The sequence below is a fragment of the Chiloscyllium punctatum genome, chromosome 9, assembly GCF_047496795.1.
Source record: "Chiloscyllium punctatum isolate Juve2018m chromosome 9, sChiPun1.3, whole genome shotgun sequence".
Taxonomy (NCBI): domain Eukaryota; kingdom Metazoa; phylum Chordata; class Chondrichthyes; order Orectolobiformes; family Hemiscylliidae; genus Chiloscyllium; species Chiloscyllium punctatum.
In genome coordinates, this window is record NC_092747.1 from 72,714,091 (window position 1) to 72,735,914 (window position 21,824).

The 21,824-nt window shown below is 38.5% G+C and overlaps 1 protein-coding gene across 18 annotated transcripts in view; it reads left to right on the forward strand.

Moving 5' to 3' along the window:
- The window catches only part of LOC140481497 (protocadherin Fat 3-like), a 792,082-nt gene that overhangs the window by 668,430 nt on the left and 101,828 nt on the right, over positions 1 to 21,824 (forward strand). For 17 of the 18 annotated variants that reach the window (XM_072577785.1, XM_072577787.1, XM_072577788.1 and 14 more), the window contains 2 exons: positions 16,932 to 17,321; positions 18,260 to 18,474. In XM_072577785.1, coding sequence (XP_072433886.1) covers positions 16,932 to 17,321; positions 18,260 to 18,474 — 605 coding nt within the window. Of the gene's footprint in view, positions 1 to 16,931; positions 17,322 to 18,259; positions 18,475 to 20,197; positions 20,381 to 21,824 lie in introns of those variants that run through there. The other variant, XM_072577799.1, reaches the window with a different exon arrangement.

The window sequence follows — 21,824 nt, forward strand, 5'->3', positions numbered from 1 at the left end:
TGAATTCAAACCCTTGCGGTTGTTTACTGTATCCACCCGCAAAATGTGCACTGCAGTTTAGTTGGTCTCAGTCTGTTACAATTAATGCCAGCCTCTCTAGATTAATGAAATGAAAAATCAGCGTTCTGTTATAGAATCATAGCATCATGCAGCATAGAAACAGGGCTTTCGGCCCATCCTGTCTATGCTGGCCAGCAAACACCAAACAGTTTGCTGAGCATTATTCAATGATACCTGCTAAGAAGTAAGTATATGTCAATGCACATAGAATTTGTGAAAAGAATGTAGTTTAATTCTGACATCACCCATAATCCAGTAGTCTGCACATGCTTGTTGTCTAAATGAATTCATATAGAATGCAACCTGGATACCGGACTAAAGTTTAAGCCAGAATGCTGGAAGCACTGAACACTGGTAATTAAGAAGTAGCTTGTTTTTATATAAGACATTGTCAGGTTCTCTTGATGTTCTCTGGCTCTTATTCTTTGTTCTTTCTTATCCTTTCTTCAATGGTAGATCATAAATGACAAAAGTTATGTACTCTGAATATGGATATTCAATGGGTTGGATTTTTGTGGAATCGGGGAGAATCTGTGGCAGTATAAAAGATGTGGCTAGGACCAATTCAGGGTCCCAATTTTCACCAATGTACATATGTGAATGGTATGATTGGTTCGTTACCAGTGAGCTCCTTGTACTTCCAGCCTTGATGGTTCAATTCTCTTCTGCAATTTTCATAGAATCAAGCTAGACTTAAAAGGACTTGCATTTCATTTGACCGCAGAAGGATTATGTACTATAGTCTGAATGAGAAAAGCTTTCAAAGAGTAAGTTCAAAAGGTCTTACCCATGCCCTCCCCATCCAACATGATGCTTCATAATCTGCAGAAGAACCTACAACACGTCTATGCCTATTTGCACATTCAAACCTTCATTATTGTGACTAAACATTCATTCGTTCTAATCAAAGTTTGAAAAGCTTCATAAAAGGTGCTTTTGCTGTAGCCCAATAAATTGGTTAATAATCCAGGCCCTTTAAGATATTAAGAGCAAAAACTACCTCAACTTCTTTATCTTGTGTAAATAAATATTGTGCAATTCGCAGAATATATGACTGAGCCAGAGCAGTCAATCAAACAATATTTTGGCAAATGTTTCAACGTGTGCATGGGTGCTAGGCTCCCAGCCTAGACTGCAAACTGAGCAGAATCCTCCACTGCTGCTTTCCTTTGTTTTTAAGATTACTGCTAATGATTCTGCAACTCTTCTTCCATCCAAAGTCATGAAGTAAGGAAAGCATGTGTGCCATACATCAATTCTTATTTATACTGAGAAAGCAAGAAAAATCAAGCAAGTGCTCGCTAAGCTCAAAATGAACCATCAAAAATCCAGAAAGTACAACAGCAACCATTTAAGTACTGTTTTTTGTCAGGTTTTGAAATCAATCCCAAAACACTTTATTCAGTAGATTGAATGCTGAATAAGATTTACAATCTTCCATATATTAAAAACTCTTATGGATATAAATTGCGTCAGAGAATCCTGAATTTACATTTATTCATATGATACAGCCATCTAAAAGAACTGCTGGTGATAATGGAGTACAATGAAATGGCAGACCAATAAAATACAACTTCAATCCTATGTTGGCAGGAAAAAGGAATTGAAGTAGTTTAATATTAGAAGAAAAGGTGCTAGAGAAATTAATGGGACTGAAAGTTGATAAGTTCTTTCAGCCTGATAATCTACACCCCATGATGTTAAATGGTGGCCACAAAAATACCAGATGCATTCATTATTATCTTCCAAAATTCTGATGATTTTTGAACAGTCCTAGCAGATTCAAAGGTGGCAAATATAACCCCAGTATTTCAAACAGGAGTAAATAGAATTAAGGGCCAGTTATCTTAACATCAGTGGTAAGGGAAATATGAATGTATTATAAAGGATATGATAACTGGGCCCTTGTAAAATTTCAACTGTTATTAGAAAATGTATACAATATTACACTAAATCAATATGGATATATGAAGGGAAATGTGTTCGACAAACCTATTGAACTACTGAAGCTTTTTAAGGATGTAACTAGTAGAATACATGTGGAAAAGACAATAATGTATTTTGATATTCAGAAAGCTTCTGATAAAATCCCATCTCAGAGGTTAGTGTGTAAAATCAAAAAATGTGGAATTAGTGGTAGAAATTGTTTAACAAACAGGAAGCAGAGTGTAGGAATAAATGGATCTTTTCTGGACTGGAAGGTAATGGCAAGTGCAGCACAGTAGAGGTCAGTGCTTGTGCCCAGCTGTTCGCAATATGTGAAAGTGTGTACTCAGATGGCTGGAGATTAGAGTCAAGATTAAAGTGGTGCTGGAAAAGCTCAGCAGATCAGGCAGCATCGGAGGAGCAAGAAAATCAACGTTTCGGGCAAAAGCCCTTCATCAGGAATGAGCTTGAAACGTTGATTTTCTTGCTCCTAGGATGCTGCCTGACCTGCTGCGCTTTTCCAACACTACTCTAATCTTGACTCTATTCGCAATATGTATCCATGATTTAGCTGACAAAATCAAAGGAAATATTTCTATGCTTGATAATGACCCAAAATAAGGTGGGAGTAGTGAGGGGATGTAAAGAGGCTTCAAAGCAGTTTACATAAATTGAGTAAGTCATCAAATACAAAGCAGATGCAATTAAATCTGGATAAATGTGAAGTTGTTCACTTCAGTAGGATAAACAGAATGGTAGAGTGCTATTCAAATTGTGAGGTTTTGGGAAGTGTTAATATACAAAATCATCTGTGTGTACACCAGTCAGTGAAAACCCACATGAAGGTGAAGCTGGTAGTTAAAAAGACAAATGGATTTTGACCTTTCTTGAAAGAAGATTTGCATAAGAGCAAGCAATTTTACTGCAGCTCTACAGGACATTGTTGAGACCATGCCTGGATTATGGTATGCATTCTTGGTCTTACCTAAGAAAAGATTTACTTGTCATAGAAGGAGTGTAGAACAGGTTTATCAGACTAATTCCTGAGATGACAGATTTACTTTATAAAAACATAGAAAATAGAAGCAGGCATAGACCATTTGTTCATTTGTGTTGACTGAGCTTGTATTCACTGGAGCTTAGAAAAATCAAAAGGAATCTTTTTTAAACATATAGAATTCTGGTGGGGCTGCCCTGACTAGATGCAAGGATGATCTTTTTCCTGGATGGGGACTTCAGGCACGGGGGTCACAATTTCAACTCACAGGATAGGGCAATTTGGTCTGAGATGAGGAGAAAGTCTTGACTAAGAAGTTCGATAGCTGTTGGAAATATACATTACAGAACCCTGAGGAGGCCAAATCATTGAATATGTTTTAACAAGAAATAGATTTCTAGAAGCCAACTGATCAAGGAGTATGGGGAAAAGAGTAGGAGTATGATAATGAAATAGAGGATCAGCCATGATCCTGTTGAATAGTGGAAAAGGCTTTATAAACTGAATGACTTACTCCTGCTCTGATTTTTTTTTTGCATCCAAAAAATTTGGATATTTTAATGCAGATAGTTTTAACTTTCACCCCATTCTAACTGACTTTATTAAATTAAGTCTCTACACATCCTCCTAAATGTAACCAAGTTCTAATTTAACTTATGATCTTTTTCTCTCTGTTTGTAGAAGTTGTTCTTCCTATCAGGTCAAATGTTCCATAAGATCCTTTGAATATTATTTGATCTGACAAGCCACCTTGCCTGATTCTATCAAAATACAAACGGGAGAAACTGGGTGTCTTACAAACTGCTGAGAATTAAATTCTGATTATAGAAAAGGATTTGCACCATTTCCAATTAACTTCAGTTTATACTGCACAAGCAAAAAGTACCTAAAAGTAACCTTCCCTTTCCTGAAGGGAAAACAAGGTGCCTTCAATGCATCATAGTATATGTCACGCACATTAGGAAAATAAAATTGTGCTCGAGCAGAAATCAGGCATTGAAATCATGCTTACAAACATAAGTCTAACAATGTAAATAGAATGCAAACTCTGGCAAACTGGCTGAGTTGATGCATAACTTAGCAGAGTCCTAAATTGATTTAAGGACTTTAACCCCTGAAAGCCAACCTGTACAGATATGGTACTGATCAAAAAGAGTTTGATCAGAAGGAGGTATGGAAATTGTGTAGCAGGCTAGATAATATTTTCTGACGTTCCATGATGTGGCTTTAGGGTAGAAAGTGGGCATGAATAGAAAGGACTTTGTATTCTCCAGGTGGCTCTCCAGATAAATACTTCATTGGCAGGGGGACAAATAGCCGCCATGGTCAATGCTGACAGTATATCTGTAAGGGCAAAAGAAAAATCAGTGGTCCAGTTTTTCATCATTGAGTCTGGAAATTCAAATCTAACCAGTTGGGATTTGAACCCACATCCCCATGGCCTCGAGATTACTAGCCCATGACATTACCACTCTGCAGTCACCACCACCTCAAACATGATGCAGTATCTGAGTCTAGATTAGAGTGGTGCTGGAAAAGCACAGCAGGGCAGGCAGCATCCGAGGAGCAGGAAAATCGACGTTTCGGGCAAAAGCCCTTCATCAGGAAAAGGGCTTTTGCCCGAAACGTCGATTTTCCTACTCCTCAGATGCTGCCTGACCTGCTGTGCTTTTCCAGCACCACTCTAATCTAGACTCTGATCTCCAGCATCTACAGTCCTCACTTTTGCCATGATGCAGCATCTGTTAAGTGATGTCTCGCTATCCATTGCAAAACGGAAGCTTAGCCTCTTAATATCTACGTGCTACAGTGGAAGCACAGATTGAGATTATGTTGTCATGCAAGTTCAGACTGCTGATGTCAAACCCCTCATAATCGTTCATGGCAGTTCTTCAGTCAGAGGTTTAGCAGGTCACATGGACGACCTGAGGACTTGCCTGGTCAAGTGGTTGATTTACAGAGCTGCAACGTGCTGCCCTTTTAGAAAAAGACAACATTCATGCTTTCACAACTCTGCCAATGCTGCTATTGTCAGATTGCCAACATGTCAACACGATTGCCATCAATGCTGGGTTGGTATAGTCTGATAGTGGGTCGTGTAGGACCAGGGCTGCTTGTTTTGCAAACTGAGAATCAACAGCCATTCACTCACCATTCTACAGAAACCTAGAAATTAGGAGCAGGAGCAGGCCATTCAATCCTTTGTGCCTGTCCTGCCATTTACTATGATCACAGCTGGTAATTCAACTCTGTACCCTGCTCCTGCTTTCTGCCCACACCCTTTGACCCCCTACTTCATATGAACATATCTAAATCCTTCTTGAAAACATTCCATGTTTTGGTCTGAACTGCTTTCTGTGGCAGAGAACTCCACAGCCTCACCACTTTCTATATGAAGAAATTTCCTCTCATCTCAGTCCGAAATAGACTGTCCTGTATCTTTAGTCTGTGACCACTGGTTCTGGAATTCCCGATCATCAGGAATATCCTTCCACGTTTAGCGTCTAGTTGTTAGAATTTTATAGGATTGCATGAGTTTCCCCCTCATTCTTCTAAACTCCAGTGAATATAGTCATAATCGATCCAGTCAGTCCTGCCATCCCAAGAATCAACCTTAGTTAAACTCTGTCCATAGCCACAACATCCTTCCTCAGATGAGGAGACCAAACTCCGCACATTACTTCAGAGGGTATCAGAGTGGTCAGCCAGGATGGTGTAGGTAGTGGAACTCTTATTTCAGTACTCGCATGGTCAGCTCTCTGATGTTTTAAATGACTGTATGCTTCTCATTGTGCTTGTGTTTTTACATGTGGCTGGGTGGCAGAGTGGAGCAGTAAGTCAACTATCAGGTAGACTATCCAGCAACTACATTCCATTTCATGTAATGACAGAAATATTGAGCACACAACAGATGAATTCAGAGAGGAAATGTCTACCAGGCTAGGAGACATTCACCAGCATGATGTGGGGTGTATGGGCTCTACATCAGTTACATATTCAGTGTTCAGCATTATGCTGCCCTGCCCACTATCTCTTTGTATGTAGTCCATTTATGTCCTGTATGTGCAAAAGCTTACTGTCCAGACAAACCCACAGACTTGTTGCTACTACTTTTCTCTGATGATAGAACATACATTGAAGTCCCCTTGCCTCAAATAAAAATGATCCATCACCTCCCTAATACAGCAGCTGGAGTCAAATTGGGAGATGTTCCAGATATTGTTTGCTCCAGACTGGAAGGATCCAGATGAAAAGAAATTAAGGGCTACAATCACCTTTGTACTACAGTCACCTTGTACTACCTTTGTGGTGCTCTGAGGTTTCTAATGTGGCAATGAAGGTTGATTATTTGCTTCATAAAGTGGAGACAACACACACTGTTCCTAGGTAGAGGTGAGCAGTCACTGGAGGAGGAGGCTCCACAAATATCTCCTTTCCTCAATGATGGAAGAACCCAGCACATCAGTGCAAAAGATAAGGCTGAAGCTTTTGCAACAATCTTCAGCTAGAAATGCTGAGTGCTTGGCCTCCTCCAGTAGTCCCCAGCATTACAGATACGTGTCTACAGCAAATTCAATTCACTCCATGTGATATCAAGAAACAGTTGGAGTCACTGGATACTATGACAACATCCCAATAATAGTATTGAAGACTTGTGCTCTAGAACTTGCCGCTCCCCTAGCCAAGCTGTTCCAGTACAGTAACAACACTGGCATCTACCTGACAATGTTGAAACTTGCCCAAGTATGTCCTGTACATAAAAAGCAGGATAAATCCAACCCAGCCAATTATCATCCCATCAGTCTACTCTCGGTCATCAGTAAACTGATGGAAGGTGTTATCAACAGTGCTATCAAGCAGCACGTGCTTGGCAATAACTTGCTCAGTGATGTCAAGTTTGGGTTCTGCCAGGGCTACTCAGCTTCTGACCTCATTACAGCCTTGGTCCATACATGGATAAAAGAACTGAGTTCCAGAAGTGAAGTGGGAGTGATAACCCTTGACATCAAGGCTGCATTTGATCAAGTATGGCATCAAGGAGTCCTGACAAAACTGGACTCAATGGGAATCCAGGGGCAAACTCTCCCATAGTTAAAATCATGCCTGACATGTAGGAAGATGGTCATGGTTGTTGGAGGTCAGTCATCTCAGCTCCAGGATATCTCTGCAGGAGTCCCTCAGGGTACTGTCCTAGGCCCAACCATCTTCAGCTATTTCATCCATGACCTTCCCTCCATCATAATGTCAGAAGTGGGGATGTTCAATAATGATTGCACAATGTTCAGCACCATTCGTGACTCCTCAAATACTGAAGCAGTCCATGTCCAAGTGCAAATCCGGGTTTGGGCAAACAAGTGGTAAATAACATTGATGCCACACAAATGCCAGGTTATGACCATCGCAAATGAGAGACAATCTAAGCACCACCCCTTGACATTCAATGCTGTTGTCACCAATGCATCCCCCACTGTCAACATTTTCAGAGTTATAATTGACCAGAAACTCAATTGGACTCACCACATAAACACAGTAGCTATAAGAGCAGGTCAGAAGCTAGGAATACGGTGACAAGTAACTTACTTCCTGACTCCCCAAAGCCTGTCTATCATCTACAAGGCACAAGTCAGGAGTGTGATAGAATACTTACTACTTGCCTGGATGAGTATGCTTTAGAAACTTGACGCCATCCAGAACAAAGCCGCCTGCTTGATTGGCACTACATCCACAAGCGTTCTCTTCCTCCACCACTGGCATTCAGTAGCAGCAGCATGTACTATCTACAAGATGCACTGCAGAAATTCACCAAAGATCCTCAGACAGCACCTTCCAAATGCACAACCACTTCCATTTAGAAGGACAGGGGCAACAGACGTATGATTACACCACCACCTTCAAGTTCCCTCCAAGCCACTCATTCCTGACTTGCCGTTCCTTCACTGTCACTGGTTCACTACCCTGGAAGTCCCTCCTTAATGGCATTATGAGTCAACCCGCAAGTGGACTGCAGCATTTCAGGAAAGCAGCTCATCACCATCTAGGGACAGGGCCAGCCAGCGCCATCCACATCCCACAAATGAATTTTCAAAAAGTGCTAACAAACCCACTTAAACATACTATGATGTTTTCGTTCTAATTAGCAGAACAAAGCAATGCATTTTTTTTCCCCAATTCAAAGCATTGATCATAATAGCAAGATGTATATCTGCTTAGCTCTTGTATGGTTGTTTTTGAAACTGATGAATATTTTTGAGGGAGGGATAAGATGATGTAATAGTTCAAAAGTGAAATCCCTGCTTGGCAGCTGATATCAGGTATTCAGTGGTCTGTATTATTGTTGTCTGTTTTAAGAGCTGTTGTCCTAGTACTAACTTCAGAGAGATGCTGACCTGACAGCAGATGATACTATTTTCTGTGAGCATCTAATGGAATGTGTTTGGTAAACTAAGTGGGAAGAGATGTAAATTATTTTAAACCAACAATGAGAACTTGTCAATTGTAAATCATGAAAGGGCTGATTTTGGAGGCTGGAAGTTGGCATTTGATATAGTAGGGTCTGATTAGGCAAAGGAATTTCCCATTGTGCTACCAAATGCCCTGGTTTGTTAAAAATTAGAAACATTTATTTTGATTGCAATTAATGCTTAATGCCAGCTCCTGAGTTGAACGCTACTCAACATTGTGGTTAAAAAAAACAAACCTACTTCGCCCACTGAGCTAAATAATACTACACTGTCAATATAAACAGAGTACCTCTAATATTTCTCTCACCATTCACAAGTTTATTCACCAAATGCAGTATAGAAAAGTATTTTCTATGTGATTATGAGTCGTGATCTATGAGTTTATATACAGGAAGTTATGATGAGATAATGAGGATAGCAAACACTGATCTGTTTATTGATACAATCATTTAATCTCAGATTAATATGTGCCTTCTGCAAGAGATAAATGGACAGGCGCGGTCAACAACTGAATCCACTTTTTCACACATTTTCTAACTACAAGCAATACATTTAAATTAAAATGATTGGGAATTAAAGTTATTAGGTTGAGGTCAAAGAATAACTTTTTTTTTTGTTTGGTAAACATTAAGACTTAACCTTTAGAGACTCATTGCAGCTCTCTACTTTATATTAAACCATAAAGGTAAGTATTTGAAACATATGTACACTTTGAATGGTTGGAACCTGGTTAAAATCTAAATTTGGTTTTATTCCAAATTTTAGTTCTTCTTTCAAGTTGGCATAACCATTCTTGACATAATGCCTGTAAATGGATTCGGAACACCTACAGTTATTTTCTATTAACTGGATAGTGTCTAATTAAAAATCTCAGGTGAAATTAAACTTCTTAAAAAAAATCAAACTTAAAAAAATTGAATTTTATTTGCTAATTGTGATCTAAATAAATATTTATCACTTACCTCATAACTAAGTGTCTTATAATTGAATCAAAGTTGATCATTATATAATTTTTCAAGTTGAAATAGAGCTATCATTAACACCCTATTGGGATCTTGCACCATTTAAAACATGTAAACAGCATCTGTGGACTAGAATGTAACAGCTGTGAGGGAGCTCTTTGTTTCATATAGCTTCTTTCCAGTACTTAATCTATGGCAATGTAGCTAGCAATATTTATCATTTTCTCTGTTTATTCACAAATGAAGTCATAGGCATTCATATGTAGTTTGGAGTTTTATACGAGGCAAGGTCGGGGTGCAATGTGATTTTGTTAATATTAATCTCAATTTTACTGCTTCCAAACTGAAACTTGGAGCATTATGTGTGCAGCTGACACTTAAATCAGTCCAAAAGCAAATTACCTCCACATCTGAGACGAAACAAAATATCAGCAAAGCAATGGGAGTCTATCAACTGGAATCTAGGTTTAATTTAAATCGGTCCATTAATAAAATACTGTGTAGAGCATTCCAATCCACAATGAAGTAAGATTGTGTTGCACAACATTAATCCATTATTTTGAAAACTGTAATTTTGTGTCGCGGATAGATTTATGCACTATTGTGTAAGGTTAAACTGAAATCAATTTTCTTTCCAGAATTAATTTGTGATCTGCAGAAAGACCACAAGAGGGATAATCATTTTTGGCCAATTTCCATCCTGTTCAGTGTTTCTTTAAATCGCTATTTATTAATTGAAAGCCAAACACCAGAGTCATTCAGTTGAGACTGGCCAACCTGTCTAATATACTCTTAAATTGAGAACAAAAGAAAGTCAGGTAGTGGTACACCCCTTTTTAATAAACCTATAAAATGTTGCAAATGTCTAATGAATAGCTTAAATAATGCGAAATGTAGCTTCCCTATGACAAGTACATTGGTGAAGTAGCAGGGTGACAAGGTCAAAAGCTAATTGCACAGAATGAGCAAAGCTCTGCTTAGTACATTACACAGCACACAAACAGCGTATTTAAAACTGAGATGAAACCCTCCCGAAAAGCACAGATCCAAGACACCAGGATGGGTAGCTAAACATTTGAGCCACTGGAGAACCAGATGGAAGATAAAGAATCCTTGATAGATCATACATAGAGGATCTTTTCAGATTCTGAAGAGCGAATTATTATTTTGAGGTCGACACTAAAGAGTTTAGAAGAATGTGATGTTAAGCCAATAATCAACATATTAAATGTTGGTGCAACATTTTGTGAAAATCATTATATGTCCATAAAGACTGATTTTTCCTACATGCATATAGTAGCCCAGAAATTCCAACAGTAGGTAATTGTTTCATTGGTGTGGATTGGAGTGTGCATCAGAATAATGCAGAAATCCTAATGCAACTGACAAAGAAGGAATTGTCTGGGATATTGAAAATTCTGTTGGGCAATTTTAGTCCACCTCCATGACTACTCTGTGCTGGCAACCATGACACGCACTTTTGGTCTGCGCGAAGAAATAAGGCAAGGAGTAGATGCTGTGAACCCATAAGTTTTCATTAAAGCAGCAACATGCTAACACAAATTGTGTGCATCCAAGTAAAGGTAAAGTGAGTGAGTGTTCAGAAAGCAAGCTAAGAACTCAGAGATAAATCCTGTTCAGGCACATAAGATGGGTGTGTGTTCCTGTGTACAGTGTGACCTGGCAGTAGCATTGCAATGTAAGGTATCAGCTAGCTACAAAGTGCTATCCTGAACTGCTGAAGTGTCTTCTGAATCATTCTGGGATTGACCTGACATCTGAGAAAGAAGGTGGTCAGTGCTGATGGGATGTGTAATTATACATTTGTGAATGGACATGAACCTGAAGATATGGAAAAGCAGCAGGCAAACTTTGACAACTAAGTAACCATTTTGATTTTCAAGAAAATTGGTTCCATTTAGTTTCTCACCATATAGGAATGAAGTAAAATCAACTAATAATAAGTGCAAATGCATGGAAGTAAGATTCTTGCCACTTCCTTGCAAGATTCTCAACTAGTCTTGAAAACTTTAAGGGGTAAATCAGACTGTTTTTGATGACATTATGAATCTCAATTTTTATCTTGTTGTAGTCTTCACAATTTCTCACTGTTGCCCATACTGGACAAGGGCTGGGAAAGTTTTATTGAAAGTTTCTGACCCTGGTTAGAAATTCTGAACCAATGATATAGATCGCAAATTTATAAGATGTTTATGTCCCAGTGAGAGTCCTGTAGAAACGAACCCAGTGGTCTTCTGAGCTGACTTAAAGAGAACATTTGGCACGTCTTCCACTTGCATAAACACGATTTGGCGATGCCGGTATTGGACTGGGGTGTACAAAGTTAAAAATCACCAAACACCAGGTTATAGTCCAACAGATTTAATTGGAAGCACACTAGCTTTCGGAGCATTGCTCCTTCATCAAGTAGTAGTGGAGGGCTCAATCCTAACACTATAAGTTCTGTGTTAGGATTGAGCCCTCATCTACCACCTGGTGAAGGAGCGTCGCTCCGAAAGCTAGTGTGCTTCCAATTAAACCTGTTGGACTATAACCTGGTGTTGTGTGATTTTTAACTTTGCATAAACATGAGTATTAACATGAAACAAATGTGACTATTCATATCTGGGGTGGCATGGCAGCTCAATGGTTAGCACTGCTGCCTCACAGCGCCAGGGCCCCGGGTTCGATTCCAGCCTCATGTGACTGTCTGTGTGGAGTTTGCACATTCTCCCTGTGTCTGTGTGGGTTTCCTCCCACAATGCGAGTTAGATGAATTGGCCATGTTAAATTGCCCACATGTTCAGGAATCTGTCGGTTAGGTGCATTAGTCGGGGTAAATGTAGAATAATGGTCAATGGGTTTGGGTGGGATATTCTTCGGAGAGTCGGTGTGGACTTGTTGAGCTTTTCCAGCTACCTTCCCCCAAACCCCACCCTCCTCCCATTTATCTCTCAGCCCCCTTTGCCTACAAGCCGGATGAAGGGCTTATGTCCGAAACATCAATTCCCCTGCTGCTCAGCCTGACCAGCTGTGCTTTTCCAGCACTACTTTCTTTGACTCTGACCTCTAGCACCTGCAGTCCTCACTTTATTCTTGTTGAGCCGAAGGGCCTGTTTCCATACTGTAGGAATTCTTTGATTAATGATGAATGGATGCAAATTTTAGAGGCTGATGGGTTGATGTGTGGATGGGAGCTACAGGTGGGGGTCTATTGTGGGAAATATCCGTCCTGGGATGTTTGAAGTTGCAAAACCTTCTGGGTTTGGTTTCATACTGAAACTAAAAAAAGCATGTATATGGAAACAACCTCCAGTGTATAACGACAGGCTGGAGGTGCCAGAATTGTAATCTTATTATTGATACAGTAGTCCCTAAACTAGAAGAAGCAATTGTGACAGAAAGAATGGTTACAATAATCAGGGTGATTGGATTCCAAAACATCATGTTCATAAATGCCTTGAAATGATAGCCAATAAAATTTATTTTCATATAGAATAGAATTGCCAATAGTCAGACAATATAATTAATATTTGCCACATTATGCCAACCCCATAAAAGAGGTATGATTTATTTCAATTAATTCTTCTGTGTTTGAATTTCACACTAGTGGCATATGGATATGGTCTATACATATGGAGGTGTTTAATAATTAACTAGATCAGTCTTTTCCGAACTATAACTTTAAACTAATATGTGTCAGAGAGCACATAACTGAAGGCAAGTTTTATTTGTCAACAAACGGCATTTTTTCATGCAGATAAGGGAATGTTACCTCCGTGAAGGAGTAGACTGTAAAACTTCCAGACTTGGAACATTTTGCTATAAATTTGTACAGGTTGTTCTGCTATAATGTGCATTTCATTAACACAAATGTGCTATAACACAGTTGATGAATAAGGGATACTGTTTCTAAAGCGCGAAGTTTTAAAACATGCACAGAACAACTTCAGTTATCCAAACATCAATTATTCAAATTTCGGATTATCCAAACAAAATTCAAGGTCCCTGTACATGCATTTCAACTGAAGTAGGAAAATTCTATTCCTCATCCATTTAATATATCATTTTGTAAATTTGAACAGGAGTATAGATGCAAGTATGCTTTAATAAATTAATTAAATTCAAATATAAACTCGAGACGTGACGTTAGAGTTAAGTCTTACACTTTATATAAAAAGGCTCTCTGATACTTAGTCTCTCCAAGGACGAAGGTTTGTGACTGTGAACACACAAGAACAACATAGGTGCAAACCTGAGCTGTGCGCTCTAACAGCAAGATTCCCTCTCAACATTAACTCGCACCATTTCGCAAACCCAACAAATTTTTCGTCAGCTCATTCTCCGGAGAGTTAAGTGCACTTGCACTTCTTGTTTTCATTGCTTTTTCCTCCCATTATTCCATGACGACTCTTTTTTTTTCCCAACAAAAAGTAGTTCAGTATCTTACAGCTGACAAGAAAATGTAATGTCATTTTTCTTTTGATGGAGGAGAGCAAATCATGGCGCGTTAGCACATGTGAAAATAAACAGGAAGAAAACTTGACAGGAGAAAACATGAGGAAAACATTACCCCCCCTTTAAAAAAAAGATGAGAGGATGGAAACTGAAGTCAGCAAAAAAGCTTCCCTCGCTCTTATGCTCCCCCTGTATTTTGCACCTCTCTCTCTCTCTAAAGGCTAGGTGGTTGCTGAGGAGGGAAGGACAACACTTAGCGTTGTCCCACAGTGTTAGGTGCATTAGTCAGGGGTAAATATAGGTTAGGAGATGGGTTATGGGCGTGGACGGGTTACTTTTTGGAGGGTCGGTGTGGACTCGTTGGGCCAAATGGCCGATTGCCATACTGTAGGGAATCTAATCTAATCTAAACACTTGTTTAGTCTGGACGGCAGGACGGCACCAAACAGAGAGATGCCGGCGGCTGTCAAGAACCACAATAAAATAGAGGAAAATGTCTGCGAAACATTTCACAGACCTCAGTCAAACCCAAGCCAAAAAGTAATTTTGTTTGCGAAATAGCATGAATTTTAAAGCAAAAACCAGTGTTTGTGCATATTCTATCAATTGAATGAAATAAAAACTCTGTAAATATACTTTTTTACATAATTATGTTCAGTGTGGCTTCCTTTGTTCATGATACAATCAGTTATCCGAACAATCAGTTATCTGAACAAAATACTCCCCGCCCGTCTCTGTCGGATAATCGAGGTTGTTCTGTATTGGTTATAACACGATTCTGACCCCATTAGTTTAAGTGGTGCTGCTATTACCCGATTTTCTTATAACTCAGGGATGCATGAGAACAGAACTACCATGTTTCAGCAGAACTAACTATATTGATTATTCAAGGCTGAGAAAGTCTAAAATTTCAGTTGTGAGAATTCATGGAAAATAGTTCACAGATCATGGGACAGAAACTAAGGAAATAAAATAGTTAAGTCAAACCTGCAGATTGACAGGGAAGGAAACTTGATCTGATTTTTGAGTAATTGTAAAGTGATGTTGGTGAGCAAGTGGAATTATGCTTTGCTATGTATTTTGAAATTTTTAAACTCTGTTTAGATAGCTTGGTTTGGTTTATTCTATTTTTTCCTTTGTGCCATTAGCTTCTGTTTTAATATTAAAATAAAATCTTCGGTCTGGTGTGCTTATTTTTCAGTGTTGTACTGGCACATCCAATTTTTTTAAAAGTATGATCTATCAAGCCAGATTTCGTTCTGGGATCAGTGGTAACATCAACTAGGATCAAAGCAATACAGTAACTAGTAGCTTTGTGACTGCAAATATCTCTAATTAAAGGTCAGAGTTACCAACTGTTCAACTCTCTAAATATCAATGAATAAGTGCCATTATATGTCATGAATTTTCTCAGTGTTCCATAGTTTGGGGGTTTTTTTTAATATTCATTCCCGGGATGAGGGCGTCGCTGGCTATGCAGCATTTTTTGCCCAGCCCTAATTGTTCAGAGGGCAATTAAGAGTTCAACCCAATTACTATGGGTCTCGAGTCACATGTAGGCCAAACGAGTAAGGATGGTAGTTTCCTTCCTAAAGGATATCAGTGAACCAAATCGGTTTTTCTGACAATCAGCAATGAATTCATAGTCACCATTAAATTCTTAATTCCTGATATTTATTGAATTCAGATTCCACCATCTGCCATGGCGGGATTTGAATACAGGTCCCAGAACAAGGTCATGGCAATGCATCTGCAGCAACCACTAGCCCATCTCTCAAAAAGATCTACCAGAATGGTCCTGTTGAACCTGACTACACTCACATAATTCCTGAGCAAGCTTCAGAGCTTCTGCTGCACACCTGCTACAGGGCCAGTGATGCACAGCACTCTTGGCTGTGTTGGGACTGTCGACTTCTTGCCCTCTGCTTAAATAGGAAGCCTTTAGTCAAAGAGTAGTAGGGGTGTGGAATGGCCTGTCTGCAACAATTTTAGACTGGCCGATGTTAAGGGCATTTAAATGTGCATTGGATATACATATGGATAATAAGAAACAGTGTAAGTTAGATGGGCATCAGATTAATTTCACAGGTCGGCACAACATCGAGGGCTGAAGGGCCTGTACTGCGCTGTAACGTTCTATGTTCTATGTCTTAAGATGGACTTCTCACATGTAAGGACATGGAAACCCAGATGGCAAGTAATTAACTGGCTGATTTGACATAGGTTGGATGCAGCTTCTGAAAATGCCTGTGTAGTTTCTGGCTTTCCGGTCAGTGGCTGGAACCACAATTGTATCATTAAGTTCAATCCATGTGCTTTCAGGATTTAATTCCACACCTGTGGAATTTCCAAGCAGGTCTGTTGTATTTATGAAATAATGGTTACCTAGTTTTTGGTTCTGTAGTCTCTTATGTGCATTCATTAATGGCCTTGCTTCCTAAACATCATTCTGTATCTGAACAAGGTGCTTATAATGACCTAATGACCTATAGTTATGTAATTCATGTTTAAACGCATGTTTTGCACTTTAATAAATATAAAAATAAATGATAGTTATGCATCTTGGATGGAATTTTGGCACTGCTAGCAAGGCCAGCATATGTAGCCACCCATTGTTGCTTTTAAACTGACTGGCTCTTGAGGTCATTTCAGAGACAATTAAGAGTCAACCATATTGCTGTTGGTCTGGAGCCACATGTAGTCCAGACCAGTTAAGGATGGTAGATTTCTTTCCCTGAAAGACATTAATGAACCAGATACATTATACATGGTTACGTGGTTGCTGTTTGGACCAGTTTTTTCAAACTTTCACCATCTGCCATGGGAGATTTGAAACCATGTCCCAGAACATTAATTTGTAGCTCTGGTTATTGATTCAGTGGCTGTTGATTCAGCTCAATGTTGTTACCTCAGCATAGCATGATACATAGTGTTACCTGTATCATCAGTTATTATTATTGTGAAAATCTAAACAGCAGTGTTTCTGGTTACTGATATGGTGTAAAATTTGTCATTGAAGTTCAACTACTGTAAGAAATATTTAAAAAGTATTCATTTTGTTATCAGGCCCAAACAGCGACATAGAATATGTACTTGTTGACTCTGCTGATGGATTTTTCTCCATTAATAAGTATTCTGGAATCATCAGTCTGGAAAAGGCATTGGATAGAGAGCAGCAAGCATTATACAATCTCACCGTCAAAGCTACAGATCAAGGAATATCGTGGAAACTCTCATCCTTCACTACAGTTACTATCATTGTGTTGGACATCAATGATAATCCACCAGTTTTTGAGAGGCGAGACTATCTAGCCACAATTGCAGAAGATGCAGCTTTGGGAACTGAGGTTTTAATTTTGTACGCTGCCAGCAAGGACATTGGTGCAAATGCCGAAATTACTTACAATATTAAATCTGGTAATGAACATGGAAAATTCAAAATTGATCCTCAAAAAGGTAACAATTATCCATTCTGCTCTTCTTTCATACCGAATCAATTTACAGTGTAATGTAAACTGTAGAAAATGTTTATAGCAGCCAATTTTGAGATATTAAATATTAAGCATGTTCAATAAATGAGGAATGTTCGCTCCCCAGATTTTTGAATCCCGTAGGCATTCTATATGAAATACATTGATGTTTCACCAGGATGTGCATTTGCATATAGAAACTAATCCAAACATCAATATTTTGATTATAATACTTGATATTGAAGCTTTTGAATTTTTTTTTTACATTTATAACGACTTAGAAGTTTATATGCACATTTTCATATAAATAAGCATGAAAGACCATTTGAGACAACATTTTCATCTTCACTCTAATTCTAAATTTTAATGTAATGCTCAGAGCTGTCTTTTTCTGCAAGCATTTCTAGATGCTGCTTGATCCAAATTTTATTGTTGTGTAAGTCTAATGCCCTTTGAGAAATACTTTCACTGGAATACCCAATTTACTACTAAATTAATTTGTGCAAGTTAGCTTTTGAGTACATACCAGTGTAAGGAAAAGATTGGATTCATTGAGACAATATTATTGGCATATACGGCCTTGCTTGATGGCAGTAAGTATCAGAGAGTCCATTTCAGAAATCATTATATTCCCATTTCCGAGTTGATTGAGGATTGGTACCAGAATTGTCGACACATAAGGAGTGAAATTGACCTTTGAAACTAGTCAAAATGATGAATAATGAATCTACAGACCAGCTTATACCCCACCCAATTTTCTGTTTCATTGACTTCAATTTAATTTTACCATAAATTTCATTCCAATGATAATCACTGTTGTTGATGCCATCTTGGTTAAAGTATGACATTATCTGTTTGGAATTATTATCTTCTGTGTTGGGTTTAGATTTGCTTTACTTTTTTTGAACTTCACTTCAAACACAGGAATTATTTCTATAATTGAATATCTCGACTATGAAACTTGTAAGGGTTACTACCTTACAATTGAAGCCAGAGATGGAGGCTCTCCTTCACTGGGCACATTCACTACAGTAAATGTCAATATAACAGATGTCAATGATAATGCACCAGAGTTTAGCAGAGAGATATACAATGCTGTTATCAGTGAAGATGCATCTGTTGGAGACTCAGTTGTTAAGGTATGTCTTTTTATTGATGCTTTTTGCTGCACTATACTTCAAGACTTTGGTGAAGAAAGATCCTTAAGTATCATACTAGTCTGCAGTTACAAAATAGATTACTGGGAAAGGGAATTTTGTCATCAGACACCAACAGTAATTACTAAGAATGTAGGAGTGCATTCGTAAAACATACTTTTCAACTTTTCTTTTCCCTCAATAGTTGGGGATAGTGCAGATGTAGAAATGCAATCCATCTCTTTTAATTTTCACTCTTTGGAAGCTGCCACCATAAATTGCACCTTCACTTTGGGGACATTTTTGCATGGCTTTTTTCAGCTATCCTGCTATTTGGAACTTTGTAGACCCCAGCAAACAGAAATAAAGTAGCACTCAATTATGTATAATTCAAATGTCATTTGACCCTCGGCCAACCAAGAATAACGTTTGTCCAGTTCTCCATTTTGGACAGGCTGTTCTCTTGTTCATTATCACAGACCTCCAAAATTCCAGAATGTCCATGCATTGCATAAGGCTGTCATATCAGTACATCCTTAATATTATAATGGGTTCATGCCCAGGTTTTGGGATATCAGTGGTCTAAAAGTGATTACAGGAAGTTCTGTGCCACTATGTTTTCCACAGCACCATTGTACACCTGCTGTCTTTAAACTGTACATAACAGCTAAAAAAAATTCACCCAGCATCTCAAGTGTTATGGGGAGAATAATGAGATAGTAAGAGCATTCTGTATTATCAAACATCAGGCTTTCTGCACATTCAATCAGGTCAGTACAACCAAACACCCAGAGACCACTGGTGTTTCAAGAGATCTGTCTTATTGGCTGCCAAGACTGCGCACACAGGCCTTTATAGTAAAGGTAGAAGTCACATGAATATGGTAAGCTAACCAGCACAATATCTCCAAATATCTTCATTTTCCAAGTTCCATGTTGTATCTTTTGTAGTTACAAATTGTGCAAGTTATCTAATATACATGGTCATAAAAAATATGTAGTTCATTAACAAAATTCCAGTCATTCAATTTTTGTGAGTTTCTACGCATACATTGTATATATAATCTTTAAATTGTGCATGTTTTCGAGAGGTATGCGTATTGTTTGCTGTTTGTCAGGTATGTGCTCATTCCTAGGATGGTGATCCTTCTCTAGGGAGTGTTCTTCCAACCATGATTACTGCTGTTGCTGATCCATTTCCGTTGCTAGGGAACAGTGGTCCTCTGAAACTGACAGTCATTCTGTTCTCGATGTGGGAATGAGATTACATTTTGCCAAGCAGTTGTCTACAGTGAAGGAACAGCTGCTGCATGGATGTCTGTTGTTGTTGTTGTGATCTATATTCTTGTCCACCCTGTAGGACCAAAATAACAATTGCCCAAAATCAGTCCTAAGTGATCTTGTGGGCTGACTTCTACCAAGAGCATTGAAAGTTTGCACTCTGTCTGACTCTTCAATACTCAGCTCTGGCATTGACTTGGCAGTTTTATCAAAGTGAAATTTGTTTTTCTATAATTTTACTTTGATTTTGTCACCCACATCTGGTAGAAATTCTGGCTTCAGTAGTTTTTACTATTGGACTGGTAGTTTGGATGTGACATGACACTAGATTCTAGATAAAACTATTTTCCATGACTTCAGTGTTTACATTTTTCCATTCAAGGATTGCTGGATCTTTTCATTTTAATTAAGTCTTGATTTCAAGATTTCATGATTTTTCACTGCAGTACAGTCTTTCCATTTGACTGAATGTGGAGAAGCTGGTGTTGGACTGGGATGGACGAAGTTAAAAATCACACAACATCAGATCATAGTCCAAAAGATTTATTTGGAAGCACTAGCCTTTGGACCGCTGCTCCTTCATCAAGTAGTTGTGATTTGACTGAAGATAGTGTGGAGATGATGAATGGCTTGAATTTTGCAATCCTTCATGAAGCAGCTGAATGTTTCATTCATGAATTGGAGGCCACTGTCACTCATCACAATGCGTGGAATGCTGTAATGACTGAAGTGCTCTTTCATTCATTCTTCAGTTTCACTGGTAATCATTAAAATTAGCTGATCAACCTCCCAGTTGTCAGAATTATAGCCAATGGTAATACATAATGAATTCTGTGAACGCGAACAGTTCTACTTTAAGCTTTATCCATGGTCTCCCTGGGATGTCAGATGTCATAAGTGACACTTCAGCTTGCTTAGCTTGGGATTCATCATGTACACTGCACTGACTAAATCTAAATCACATTGCTCCTGTTTGGCCACTTCTCTTAGCCTAGCCTCAGTTCTTTGATATACGTCATTCATATACTTCAACATATATTTTTTCTTAGGGATAATGACTGTACTTCATTTGCACAATATGGCACTTGGAATATCAATTACTGTATGCCCATACACTCCAGCACGTGTGTTGTTGATACTTGCAGGACATCCTTTCATCAACATTTCCTGCAACATTTGGAGAGTTGCATCTTTGCATTTTTTTTTGTCTGATTTGAACAAGCCTTTCAGATGAAGTGTCTCTGATGGGTTGATGACTTCCAGAGTATGTTTAGCCAGAGCTTGCTGCATTGATCTCTCTCATTCATCCAATTTGAGATGATATTCACCAGGAGTCACCTCAGTCCTGTGAAAACATTTTTGTAATCTTTTAGCTTCTATTTGGCAGTCAATTGCTTAATGGCCTGCAAAATGCTGTGAATCACTTTTGACATACTTAGGGACACTCGTCCACGTATTGGACTTGCATCATTTGAGATGAATGAAATTTGCTTAATGTCTATCTGGAACTCTGGATCATTGTTCTCAAGACTGAAATGGGCTGTTGGCTTTATTTGTTGTTTTGGTATGAACATCATTCTATTTTATAGCATCAACTTCACCTTTAAGGGCATCATTTTCCAAGTCACACTCTTAATTACTTCATATAGATCTGCAAAGATCTTTAATACAATACAATGTATCTATCTAACACTTCATATGCATTTGATACGCTCCTTCTGGAGTCGTCATTGAAACTTCCAAAAATTATTTATCACCTCTAGACCTGATGATTCTATTCTGCTGTATGGTCTAATACAATTCATCAGAATCATTAACTGATATCTCACCAGTAGGCAGTTCTATAGGTTTGCACTCCTTCTTTCTAGCTGAGCACTTGCATGCAAAGTGATTGCTTTTCTCTCAGTTAGAGCTGCCCCCATGCTGGGTGAGCTTTCATTTTTATGTAATTAGTTCTTCCTTTTTACCAATCTGTTCTCATTTGGCTTGGAATGTTTCTTGGAATATGTGTTATCTCATAATTGATTATTTCAGAGTGTCAGTTACATTTTAATAGCTTTTCTAAAACTTTCT